The sequence below is a fragment of the Carettochelys insculpta genome, chromosome 1, assembly GCF_033958435.1.
Source record: "Carettochelys insculpta isolate YL-2023 chromosome 1, ASM3395843v1, whole genome shotgun sequence".
Lineage (NCBI taxonomy): Eukaryota > Metazoa > Chordata > Testudines > Carettochelyidae > Carettochelys > Carettochelys insculpta.
This window is the reverse complement of record NC_134137.1, coordinates 250,120,871-250,134,151: the sequence shown is the minus strand read 5'-3', so window position 1 is coordinate 250,134,151 and position 13,281 is coordinate 250,120,871. Positions and strand designations below refer to the sequence as shown.

Sequence of the window (13,281 nt, the reverse complement as noted above, 5' to 3'; positions counted from 1 at the left end):
CTGTCCACCACTTCCACTGCATGTGGGACAGCTCCTCCTGCCCCTGGAGCAGCATGGCCTAGGAGTAACGTCAGCTAGGAAGCTCGCACTGCTCTCACGCTGCACTGCCTGGGGGACACCTCCACACTCAGCGAAAGTGGCATGGTGCAGCACTGACAGCGAGAGTTGGGGGGAGATAAAGGGGGTTGCATGTGGCCCCCTGTACACATCCCCATGCATCACCTATGGTTCCAATGTTAGCTGCAACTTTGCTTTCCCTCCTGGCTTTCCTCAAGGGCACCTGCTTAAGGTTTCAGGCTCCCAGGCATCACCTATGGAAGGCAGAGACCCGTCTCCCTCTTGTAGGATGGGCGGGGTTGTTTTTGCAGTCCCTCCCCTCTAAACTTTATTGTGATTTCTTCAGCAGGTCTTCTAGGGACCATCTCTTTGGGTTAAGCTCTCTCCAAGGCTGCAACAGTGCATACCAGTGACCAACCAGCATTCGAAAAAGCAAAATATGTTTCTTCTTTCAAGTAAAAACAATACAGAGAACAACTGGGGCAGGGGGAACAAAGAAACAACAAAAATGTCCCTATTCTGGTGTTTAAAGCTTACCGGAGGTCACCCTTTGGTCTTCTGAGGCCTTGTAAGCCAAAATGCTTCTAACCCTGCTTCAAAGTTTGGAATTTCCCCCTTAGAGAGCATCCTGTCTGTCTACTGACATAAAAGAAAGCCCTTTGTACATTTAAAGCTGCCCTTTGATGCCTAAAGCCTCTTCTTTGTCAGTGGGTCACAGGAAAACAAAGAGGAGTCCTGTGGCATCTTAAAGGCTAACAAATTTATTAGGGCCCAAGCACTCACGAGCTGCTGCTCACTTGTCAGATATATGAAGTAAAAGAATCAGATGTCAGGGATATATAAATACATGCAGAGATGGGAGGGTTACAACAGTAGGTTTCTGGTAGAGGATCGTGCTTGTTTGACCATCTCTTATTTGCACTGTAGCATCCAGGAAGTGGAACGCTTGTGTAGAATGGTCCAGACATTGATGGTGGGACAGAAATTGTTGAAACCCCAATGGAATTCTTCCAGGGCCTCCTTCCCATGAGTCTAAATGATGATGTCATCAAGGTAGCACAAGTGCAGGAGGGGACAAGATGACAAGAATTGTTGTAAGTCAGCCACAAAAAATGTTGGCATACTGTGTGGCCGTGGTGGTATCCATCCATACCAGTGTCATTGACTTGAAGGTATAATGGAGATACACATCTCCTAGGATTGGAAGGGGCCTTTGGAGGTCATCTAGTCCAATCCCCTATCCTCTTGGCAGGGCCAAGCACCATCCCTGACTTCTATTTGCCTCAATGGCCTCTTCAAGGATTGAACTCACAACCCTGAGTTGAGCAGGCTAATGCTCAGCCCACTGAGCTATCCATTCTGCACTGCCTCCACCCCACTCTTCACCAAATCTGAAATGGGCATGTTTAAGAAGAAAGGCATAGGTATAGGGCTTTTGGTGGCTGAGGACTCTTCTCCTCAGTATGCTAAGAGGATCGCAATCTATTATACCAGAATACAATGTGTTAGTCTTTACGGTGCCAAAGGATTCCTTGTTTTTGCTGAAACAGGCTAGTGCGGCTTCCCCTCTGAAACTTTTCACCCCTGTGATTGCTCAAAGTCACAGCAGGTCTGTCGCTGCTTCCCCCATAAAGAAGTGGTTATTAGCAAACACAACTGTCTGGCATGGTAGGAGTACCCACTGCCTTATTTACCAGGCAGAGCATCAGTGACCGAATTTGCCTTTCCTTTTCCCATGAACCATTTCCACATTGTAAGCTTAGCACTTCAGGCTCTTTTGTGGCAACTTGGCATTCACCCCCTCCATGACATGCAACCACATGAGTGATCAATGCACACAGTTAAATGCTGATCAAATGCTCGACTGGATTTTCCTATGTTTCAACAGGTGCATTGGTTTTTCTCTTCAGGAAGCAATTTCTAATTCAAATAGTCAGTATGGTACCTTTAAATCAACTGTTCAAATCAACTTGGCAGCTGTACCTCTGAATTCTGGGTCTGCACTGACCAAGGGGAGCAACTGAGAGTGGGGTGCAGAGAAAGGACAGGCATGTTACAAAGGGACCTGTGGGTTACTGGACTTATAACTGTCCATATTGCTGGATCAGGGGCTCACCTGCTTTTGTGTTGTAATGTTGAAAAGGGACCCCTAGATACCTAACCTGGCCATGTTACTGCAAACTCTGACTGGCATGCAGAAGGGTAATATTAAATCAAAATAATGTGATGGACATCAATAGGATATGCACTGGTGCAACTGGTGACAAAATCTGACCCAACAGCAAATGGCATAGTTGAAAATAAAGACAGAAGCTGTCCCAAACTATCTGATGCTTGCCCTGTAAGAGAGAAAAAAGCACTACTGAAGCTCTGAATTAGAAGGATGTGCATCACAGTGTGGGTTGGTGTGCAGAAAACACTTCAAGTTTGGTTACATGCTGCCAGCTATTATTTAGATGCTGTTTGTACCTCTGCAGCTAAGTAGTTCCCAGTTGCTAGATGTTTAAATCTAAACAAGCTATTCCATTGTCCTGCTCCTCCACGGCATGGATCATGATGTACAACCTAGAGACAGAAATACAGGTTATCAGTCATACCAGCCACCATGAGAATCATACAAAAATACCCAAATCATGGACAAGAGTCTATTCAGAGCTATGGCTGTCTTTATTATGCCAAAATACTAATTCTACTATAGTTAATTCTATCAGTATTTTGTACATGTAAATTCTATGAAATTATGTGCTTACACTATATCTGCCACAGATCATAACTATTTAAATTTATATTTCACTGCTTGCATGGAAGTACGCTTCCCATAGTGTGTGAGCCTAGAATTACTCCACTGAATCCAGCAGAGTAAATTGAACCACCCCATATTTAAACATGTATTACTAAAAGCAGATTACTTTGTTTTTCCTTCTTTTATTAAAAAACTTTGTTGCTGAAAAAGAAGTTGCTGAAATTTTATACCTCCCTAGGGAGTCCATTCCAATACCACTGGAGGCTGTGCAATCTCCATCATTAGAGGTTTTTAAGAGCAGGTTAGACAGACATCTTTCACAGTAGATTTAGATGGCGTTTGGTACTGGCATAACTGCAGGTGACTCGATGACCTGTCAAGGTCCCTACCAGTTGTGGTACTCTATGATGCTACTTCAATCCCCTGGTCTCTGCATATGCTGGTACCCACATGGCTATACCACCAGTACAAAAGAATAAAAAATTCATAGCACTTTCTGCAAAAAATCAGAGTGCTCTGGATATAGGACAGGATAATTTTATTCTGATTGGCCAAACAGCCCCGCTGTCGTTGGAGTGGGCCAGCACATGCTTTCCTTTATGTCTTTAACTGTGCTGTAGTGTTACTTTCTGCTTTCCAGCATGATGCTGCCTATTTCTTAGTAATGAATCAAGTGATCCAGAGACATGCAGGGGCCCACTCCTGCAGTCCCTACCCAGGCAAAAATGTGGGTTTGCCCAAGTAAGAAGCCTTTTGTTATCAAAATGCAATCTTTGTCCAGCAGGTTGGGACCCTTGGATAGATAGGTAGAAAAGCTTCTAAGGTGTATCAATTGGCTTGTTTTCTTCAATCGAAACCAAAATCTCTTAATCATCTAGGCACATCATTCCCATTTAGCACAGCATTCAAGTACATGTCTAATTTTAACCTCACGCTGTGTGGAAGAGGAATGGAATCAATCAGTTTGATGAATTGGAGCCCTGATCTATCGCTGCATGTCTTTCATGGCAAATATGTGCATCCCATGAGATTCCATATATACAACTATTTGGGGCCAGTTTATGCCATGTCTCAATTTGACCTTCTGTTACTGTGCTTCTATGCATCTATGTTTATCAAGAGATCATCCTCTCTCCATGCAATAAAGCATCTCTTAAGTATTCATCCTACACTAAACTGCTTCCTAAAAATAATGTGTACTGGGACGTAGATTTTGATAGCCAATGGTCAGGACTACGCTTGATGATGTATTTTTATTCAGCCCTGCCTTTTGCATCCAAAAATATTTATAATAGGCAAAAATACCTCTACTTCCCACAGTGCTTTAGAACTTGTTGCAGAAGTGGCTGACTGACGCAACGTTGTACGAAGAAAAATATGCTGTTTCTTCTCATATTCATCGCAGGTCAGAAACTTCTCTTGCTCAGCATGGAACAACCTAACAACATCTCCCTAAATCAACAGGGAAAGGAAGGGTAAAAACAAAGTGATTGGAAACTCTGAGCCATGGTCTGAGCCATATGAATCCAACAGAATCTATAAGACTTTCCCTGCTGTAAGTGGGACCAATGACTTTTTTTAATACCGCTGGGGACTCATGGTAAGGGGTGAAAGCATGCTAGTTTGCAGGACATAAATGGGCCTATTCTTACAGGAACTTACAAAATGTTAATGAAAATCCAATCTGTTTCAAAGCATGACAATGAAAAGGCAGCTACAGTCAACCATGGAGTGATTTTCAAGTTTAAGGATTTTTAATTGGTTTTCTATTTTTGGATAAGCATAGTCAGTGCTTAGTGTCAATGAGCAACTGACGGAACACTCGAGATGTGTGAATAAGGCCTAATGTAGTCAAGGATTTTACACCTTCCCCTTCGCTCAGTTCTGCAAATGACCGCGCCACAGACAGCAATACTCAGTTATTCCTGTCCTAGTCCTTTTCAGCACAATTAGGAACTTGTTAGAACTGAGCATTGGTGCCATGAAGATGGAGTCATGTTCACCGTGGGCCTTGCAAGCCATAAGACCTCTACCCAGTCCTCACCTTGAAATCTCAGACGTTTTTTGCCCCTATTCTTCACATCCTTCCTTCTTAACAACCTCTTGTTCTTTGCTTTTGCAACTCTGTCCTTTCAGTTCTTTTTGCCTGTCTGTTGAAAGAGGACACTGTCTGGTGGTAGAGAGGAGGCTTAGAACTCTTCTCCTCACCCTACTTTTTCTTTAGAGAAGCGCAATGGCTCACCTGGCTTCAATTACCATCTTTATGCTCCATTCCTGACCAGTCCTCCCCTCAGCTCAGCATATCTGTCTCTCATGTTTCCTCATGGATACCTTACCATCTGTTGGAGTGAAATCTGACTAACACTGAACTTTGGATCCATTTCTCCACTGTTTATATTTTGTGTGATCACTTACACCTCTCCTAGATGTGCATAAAAAGCTAAAAATTCTGATCTGGCCTCATATCAGGTGGCCTTGGAACAAGCATAAGGTTCCAGAGCAGTGGAGGATTAGGACCTTGGTCTCTGTCCCCCAAACTTTACACTCTCCCTGAGCTTTCGCTGTCCTGCCTGCTACTCAGTATTATCTTTGTCCCCTTCCTCTCCCTTGCTCTCCACATCCAAGCTGCTCTGATATCATGCTACTTTTTCCTCAGTATTTTTAAGCTTCCACCTTCTTCCTCCATCCATCCAACCCAAATTCTTATTCCCGCCTCACCACCTCCTATCTTAACTATTATGGCATCCTCCTCTGCTCCCCCTAGTACCGTCACAGCCCTCTAACTCTCCAAATCAATGTCCTTGACTGTTGCAACCCCTCTTTCATGTCAAATCCCTCCAGTGGTTTCCCCTTTACCCACTGCATGAGAATCAAACTTCCTGCCCCCTCTTTGTAAGTCTACCACTACCTTCCTATTTGTTCTTGTCTGTTACCATTCTGCACCTGCATGCAGCCCCCTCTGCTCTCCTAACAGAGCCAGTCTCCACTGTCCACTTCTTCCACACACATCTTCCTGCTGCCTTCCATCACTCTCTTACGCATGCAACACCGTCCCCAAACAGCCCTGTCAAACACCTATCCTGTCCTCCTCAAAACCCTCTGCCACCACGGAACTGCCAGGTGAGAAGAGCTCGTTAGGGACTGTGTGAGAACTGACAATATTATGTTATTTAAAATAAAACTGCAAGCACAGCAGAGCCCTCAAGCAGTGGGCTTCATTCACTTTTCCAGCAACATCTCATTACTGGTGCTCTCACCCTCCTATTATTTGTTACACCAGCTTTCAGCATCTTGGCTGGAGCTAAATGGGGCAAACTGTTCAAGGAACCAACTTGGTAAGTTTGTACTACACCTTGCCCCAGGGATCCTCAATTTTGAAGGAGGCCTTTGGGATATAATACAAGACAAATTAAAAACTTTGGTTAATCAGTATTAAACCAGTATTCTTCCTGCATTACACTTCTACCTCTTTAATCCAGCAAATTTGAGAAACAGGCTACGACAGATTATGACACTTTCTGAACCAGAGATGTTTGCCATAATGAAGGGTAAACAAAGTCTATTACTAAACCTATTGCATGTACAAACCATTACAGAGTACTGCACATGCACAACATGTTGTAAAACCTTAACGCAATGTATTAAAACTGCTATTTTGTATTTATCTTCATATGTAGGCAATTGTGCAGAAAACCTTTAACTGTACGGTATAATGCTCTCTCATTGCTCATGTTTAATAGTTAAGTTTGTGCTAGACAGTACCGTATATATGTATGCTTTTTGTTCTGTGGCACTGTAGTGAATATTTATTTTGTTTTTGCTATTATTATGGCACTCAGCCTTATGGGGTTCTGAATCCCAGGCATTCCCAGATTACCAAAACATGGATTAAGAAGGTTCAGTTGTATTCTATATGGACTGGTGTGCGGCAGTGATAGAGGAGCCTAGGAATGCAAGACAGAAAACCATCTAAGTGGAACAAAACTATTTCTAATTCTTTGTAGCACTTCTGCTAGGCGCAATTAACCTGTATGTGGCATCATTGTTACACATTTTGCAATTCAACACAAACAAGGCTACAAAAATAGGTGTCTCTTACTTACTCCTTTAAGAACGTCTTCTCTGTAGCAACTGTACTTCATGAATAAAGTTATTTTCCAGCTTGTGTTGCAATTAACAGCATTTACCTGTTAAAAACATACACGTGTCTATAGGTTGACAATTTTTTGGTTCTTTTTACACTGATTTAGTCTTTTGAATATATAAAAGTGTACAGTAAGATCTTTTCGTTCTGCGCAGTGATGTCCTGGCACATGACTGATGTTCCCATCTCATACAATAACAAAAATCATGGGTGACAGCGACAATGACAGATACAGAATGGGCCAAACGTTTACAACTGGTTATAGCAATTATTAACAAGAGTCTTTAATGGCCTGATCCTGAGAGGTGCTGAACACCTGCTAAGAGTCAGGTACTTAACAACTCCCAGGAAGCTGTCAGTGCCTCGTAGAATCAGGCCTCAAATAAATACATTTTGTTTTGCCATTAGGTTATCAAGTAGACTAAGAGGGGTAAAAAACCAAGGGTGATGTCCTGTTAGGAGTCTACTACAGGCCGCCTAGCCAGGTGGAAGAGGTGGATGAGGCTTTTTTTAAACAACTAACAAAGTCAAGCAGGGCCCCAGATTTGATGGTGATGGGGGACTCAACTATCCAGATATATGTTGGGAAACTAATACAGCGGGGCACAGACTATCCAGTAAGTTCTTGGATTGTATTAGAGACAATTTTTTATTCCAAAAGGTTGAAAAAGCTACCAGGGGAAGCTGTTTTAGATTTGCTTTTAACAAATAGGGAGGAATTGGTAAAGAACTTGAAGGTGGAAGGCAGCTTGGGTGAAAGTGATCATGAAATCATAGAGTTCACAATCCTAAGGAAGGGTAGAACAGAAAACAGCAAAATAGAGATAATGGATTTCAGGAGGGCAGATTTTGGTAAACTCAGAGAGCTGGTAGGTAAGGTCCCATGGGAAGCAAAACTGAGGGGAAAAAACAGCTGAGGAGAGTTGGCAGTTTTTCAAAGGGACATTATTAAGGGCCCAAAAGCAAGCTATCCTGCTGTGTAGGAAAGATAGAAAATATGGAAAAAGACCGCCTTGGCTTAACCAGGAGATCTTGCATGATCTCAAAATAAAAAAGGAATCATATAAAAAATGGAAACAAGGACAAATTACAAAGGATGAATATAGGCAAACAATACAAGAATGCAGGAGCAAGATTAGAAAGGCTAAGGCGCAAAATGAGCTCAAACTAGCTACAGGCATAAAGGGAAACAAGAAGGCTTTTTATAAATATATTAGAAACAAGAGGAAGACCAGAGACAGGGTAGGGCCATTGCTCAGTGAGGGGGGAGAAACAGTAACAGGGAACTTGGAAATGGCAGAGATGCTCAATAACTTCTTTGTTTCGGTCTTCACTGAGAAGTCTGATGAAGGAATGCCCAACATAGTGAATGCTAGTGGGAAAGGAGTAGGGTTAGAAGTTGAAATACAAAAAAAAAAAGAACAAGTTAAAAATCACTTAGAAAAATTAGATGTCTGCAAGTCACCAGGGCCTGATGAAATGCACCCTAGAATACTCAAGGAGCTGATAGAGGAGATATCTGAGCCTTTATCGATCATCTTTGGAAAATCATGGGCAATGGGAAAGATTCCAGAAGACTGGAAAAGGGCAAATACAGTGCCCATCTATAAAAAGGGGAATAAGAATAACCCAGGAAACTACAGGCCAGTCAGCTTAACGTCAGTGCCAGGAAAGATAATGGAGCAGGTAATTAAAGAAATCATCTGCAAGCACTTGGAAGGTGGTAAGGTAATAGGAAACAGCCAGCATGGGTTTGTAAAGAATAAATCTTGTCAAACTAATCTGATAGCTTTCTTTGATAGGATAATGAGCCTTGTGGATAGGGGAGAAGTGTTAGATGTGGTATACCTAGACTTTAGTAAAGCATTTGATACGGTCTCATAACATTCTTATCAAAAAACTAGGCAAATACAATTTAGATGAGGCTACTATAAGGTGGGTGCATAACTGGCTGGATAACCATTCCCAGAGAGTAGTTCTTAATGGTTCTCAAGCCTGCTGGAAAAGTAGAACAAGTGGGGTTCCGCAGGGGTCTGTGTTAGAACCAGTTCTGTTCAATATCTTCATCAATGATTTAGATACTGGCATAGAAAGTACACTTATTAAGTTTGCAGATAATACCAAGTTGGGAGGGGTTGCAACTGCTTTGGAGGATAGGGTCAGAATTCAAAATGATCCGGATAAATTGGAGAAATGGTCTGAGGTAAACAGGATGAAGTTTAATAAGGACAAATGCAAAGTGCTCCACTGGGGAAAGAACAATCAGTTTCACATATACAGAATGGGGAGAGACTGTCTAGGAACGACTAGAGCAGAAAGGGATCTAGGGATTATAGTGTATCACAAGCTAAATATGAGTCAACAGTGCAATGCTGCTGCAAAAAAAAAATAAACATGATTCTGGGATGCATTAACAGGTGTGTTGTGAACAAGACACGAGAAGTCATTCTTCCGCTCTACTCTGTGCTGGGTAGGCCTCAGCTGGAGTATTGTGTCCAGTTCTGGGCACCGCAGTTCAAAAAAGTTGTGGAGAAACTAGAGAGGGTCCAGAAAAGAGCGACAAGAATGATTAAAGGTCTAGAGAGTGTGACCTATGAAAAAAGGTTGAAAGAACTGGGCTTGTTTAGTTTGGAAAAGAGAAGATTGAGGCGAGACATGATAGCGGTTTTCAGGTATCTAAAAGGAAGTCATAAGGAGGAAGGAGAAAACTTGTTCTTCTTGGCCTCTGAGGATAGAATAAGAGGCAATGGGCTTAAACTACAGCAAGGGAGGTTTAGGTTGAACATTAGGAAAAAGTTCCTAACTGTCAGGGCGGTCAAACAGTGGAATAAATTGCCAAGGGAGGCTGTGGAATCTCCATCACTGGAGATATTTAAGAACAGCTTAGATAGATGTCTATCAGGGATGGTTTAGATAGTACTTGGTCCTGCCATTGGGGCAGGAGGCTGGACTCGATGGCCTCTCAAGGTCCGTTCCAGTCCTAGTGTTCTGTGATTCTATGATTCTCTCTGGGGTAGTACCAGCAGAATTATATGGTATGGTTGGGCTCCCCACAGCAACATACACCATCTCTAAGCAGAAAGCGTACATGTTAGCTATGTCTAACACATGCCCCTCCCTGTCAGAATGCTGATGAGGTGCTAATATGAATATTCAGCACCCAGTTTGCACAATGACTGACACCTAGAGCGTTGAAAGTGCTCCTTTCATACTACAAACTAGCTGGATAGAGTCCAATTTCGAAAGCACCCTTCTTCCCAAAAAAAACTAGCAATTTTGACCCGCTTCATTCACATACCCCTTCCAAAAGGGAAAGGCATGTGTAGACATAGCCATTATGAATCGTCAGCTAGCCCTCTTCTGCTGAACTCACCTCTTTGCAGCCAGGATTATCTAGAAGCTCTATATTGCTGGCATGAAGAGGCTGTCCCGCGTTGACCGGCATCAGCACAACTTTGTCTCCCACAACTATCTGAACACCAGAAACAAACAGCAAAAATTAAGTCACAGGTAATTAGCCAATAAAAGAAAGCCACACTACACTGTTTAAGGGTCAGCTTAGTAGATGCACTTGGACCTTCACTTGGCCATCTTCCTCCGAGGACAATTCAGAAACCATGGAATGTCTTCCCAGCTGAGTAAGCAAGTACGTCTCTCGGAGCAAATCAAGTTCAAAATTTCAACCCAACAAGTTTCAGTACTTTCAGGCTATATCAACACTATGCTACAGCCATTATTTCAAAATAACTGTGCGAGTGTCTCTACTATACATGTGCTATTTTGAAAATAGAGGGTGCATTATTTTGAAACTCGTAACCCTCACTGCAGGAGGAATAATGCCTATTTCAAAATAGGCACTGTTAAGACACGCAATAGCGCTATTCTGAAATAAGCCATAATGAGTTCCAGTGGCACTATTTCAAAACAGCATTACATGTCCAGAAATGCTATTTCGAAATATATTTTGTGTACAGTTGTATAATTTTGAAATAGGGCTGCAGTGTAGATGTAGCCTCAGTGAGCTGACTACTAGATTGAATAGGGATTTGCAGGTGAAAAAGTGACCCCTATAAATTTATCAATTCCAGGTCTGCAAAAACAACCCAATCCAAACACAAAACCGCATTCACGCCTTTTGCTCCCTTACATTTTCAGCCAAGTGACAGGTAGAACTTGAAGTAGTCCAGAGGTTGTGAGGAGGATCTCTCTCACCTGCAATTGCAATCTGCCTATATTCTCCAGCCTTTTGTCTTTGACTTCACAAAAGCCTTACAGGCTTTGGGCCAGATTTTGCCAAGGTCAGATCAGCCTAGGTGAGTGGCTGTGATCCAAAAGTGCAAAGCCCCAAGCCTTGACTGGTCTGAATTAGAATAGCCTAAAAAGAGTGCTCTAATTTACCCCAACTGGCTGTGGTTCCAGAAGGATCACATACCAATTGTGAATCAAAGAAATGCAAGCATGCTCAGCCCTGCTCCTGGAAAGGCACCTACACAATGGAAGGTGGTTGACAAGTGCCAGCTGTGCCAACTGAGAGATCCCTCCCTACTGGAGAAATTGCCAGCCAGCCAGCCAGCCAGCCAGCCACGGGCACATTCCAGCTCTCGTGCACTGCCTGCACCGCACACGACAGACAGCTCTGGGGAAAATAACACGCAAAATGGTCTCTCCAACCTAAAAAACAACAGAGTCATGTGACTAGAATTCTACTCACATCTAGCAATGGAAATATTTTAAATCTAGTAAGAATAACACTGTTAGCCCTGCTCAAACTTTGCTGTTGATGCTCTGATTTAGTGGTGGTGTTCACAGCAAGCCTAAGCATACAGACATACAAAAACTAGGAAGCAGCTACTAAAAACTGTGCTCAGTGTCACAAGAAATGCTGTGTGAGCCATGCTTTTCTTTTGGAACACAGACAGAAAGTTGATTTCTGCATTTGCTAACTGAATGCAATTAACAAATACATTGGGCCAAATTCATCTTCTTTTAACTGCACTGAAATCAGTGCCAATGAAGTTGGCCTATTTTTCCTAAAGGGTGTTTGAACACACATTATTTCAAGTTGTTTAACAATTTGAAGACAAGTTCTAGTAACAAACAATGTGTTGTCATGCTCAGGATATGTGTCCAAAATCCCCACAGATCCAAAACAAGGAAGTTTACTAAAGGAATCCAACACAATGACGTATATGTGTCTTTAAGGTGCATTATTTATGCAATACATTCCTGCATGCCATGCTTCACACAGACTTTACTTACAGCCATGTAAGATCAGACAATTCATTAACCAAAATAAACCACCAGGCTTGGATCCTGCAGAATTGAATCACGACTTCAAAATCCATTGCAAATACAGCTGTATTATAACAACAACATTAATAAACACATAACCGAGCATCCCCATTAAAAGAAAAGTATCATTCAATGAGAGCTAGCATCTGAAACTTTGCATGGAGGTGGGAGAGTGAAAAGTAAGAAGTGGCATATGGCAGTGCTGATCCAGGCACACATCCAGGAAGGAACTGTGACTCCTACAGACATCTAAACTGGGTTAATTTATTTCTCACTCGCTTCGTGGAGGTAATTAATCAGCAAGTCTCTGAGCTACACCCTTTCACTTCTCAACCCAAATAACTATGTTCTAGGGTCTGATGAAATGTACCGTTAAGTCAATGAGAATCTATCCTTTGACTTTAGTGAGAGCCTAACCATGCCACTATAATCTCTGGGCCACATGTCAGAGTGTTAATGCTATGGAAAGGTGATTTAATAGGGCTCCTGGAAATTCCTCTTACAAAGAGCAATGAGCAAGTCTATGCAACCCTAGTGCAGAGAATGTGCTGGGAGTGGCAGACGCCATAGCCAGAACACACAGCATTCTAGCAATCTGGGTCAGCAAAATGGACCCATGGGGCCCTTGCGGCTGTGGTAATTGAGAGCAATCCTGAAGTCTAGTGTGAATGTGGAGTAACTTCACCTACTGAGATACTGCTACAATGACATTAGATAGATTGATTAGGCTGCTATTCTGCAGGCTTCGGAGTACCTCCTATGAGCAGCTGATTATAGTCATCTCCTGTGGTGTATCACAATATCAGACAGAAAGCAAGTTTAATTGGCAGAGGGCCAAAATCAGCAGTCAATAAGGAACTAATCCTGCAAAGCAGTCAGTGCAAACTTTGCCATTCACTTCTGTTGGAGCAGTTTCTGGCCTTCCCCACCAGGTTTCATATGTAAATCAAATGGAGTTTGATTTGATGGAGGACTGCACAATTGGGACAAATTTACTATCAGTTCCTAGAACATCTAACTAGTTGGATATCAATAATGCATACTG

At 42.5% G+C, this 13,281-nt stretch overlaps 1 protein-coding gene across 3 annotated transcripts in view; it reads right to left on the bottom strand.

Annotated features, from left to right (window-relative positions):
• ITPR2 (inositol 1,4,5-trisphosphate receptor type 2) overlaps nucleotides 1-13,281 on the bottom strand; it is a 340,554-nt gene that overhangs the window by 257,481 nt on the left and 69,792 nt on the right. Inside the window, exons 2-6 of one of the 3 annotated variants that reach the window (XM_075004407.1) lie at nucleotides 12,204-12,257; nucleotides 10,318-10,416; nucleotides 6,904-6,987; nucleotides 4,106-4,252; nucleotides 2,527-2,622 (exon numbers count right to left, since the gene is read on the bottom strand). In XM_075004407.1, the coding sequence (XP_074860508.1) occupies nucleotides 2,527-2,622; nucleotides 4,106-4,252; nucleotides 6,904-6,987; nucleotides 10,318-10,416; nucleotides 12,204-12,209 (432 nt within the window). In that variant the 5' untranslated portion in view covers nucleotides 12,210-12,257. Of the gene's footprint in view, nucleotides 1-2,526; nucleotides 2,623-4,105; nucleotides 4,253-6,903; nucleotides 6,988-10,317; nucleotides 10,417-12,203; nucleotides 12,282-13,281 lie in introns of those variants that run through there. The other 2 variants (XM_075004412.1, XM_075004401.1) reach the window with 2 other exon arrangements.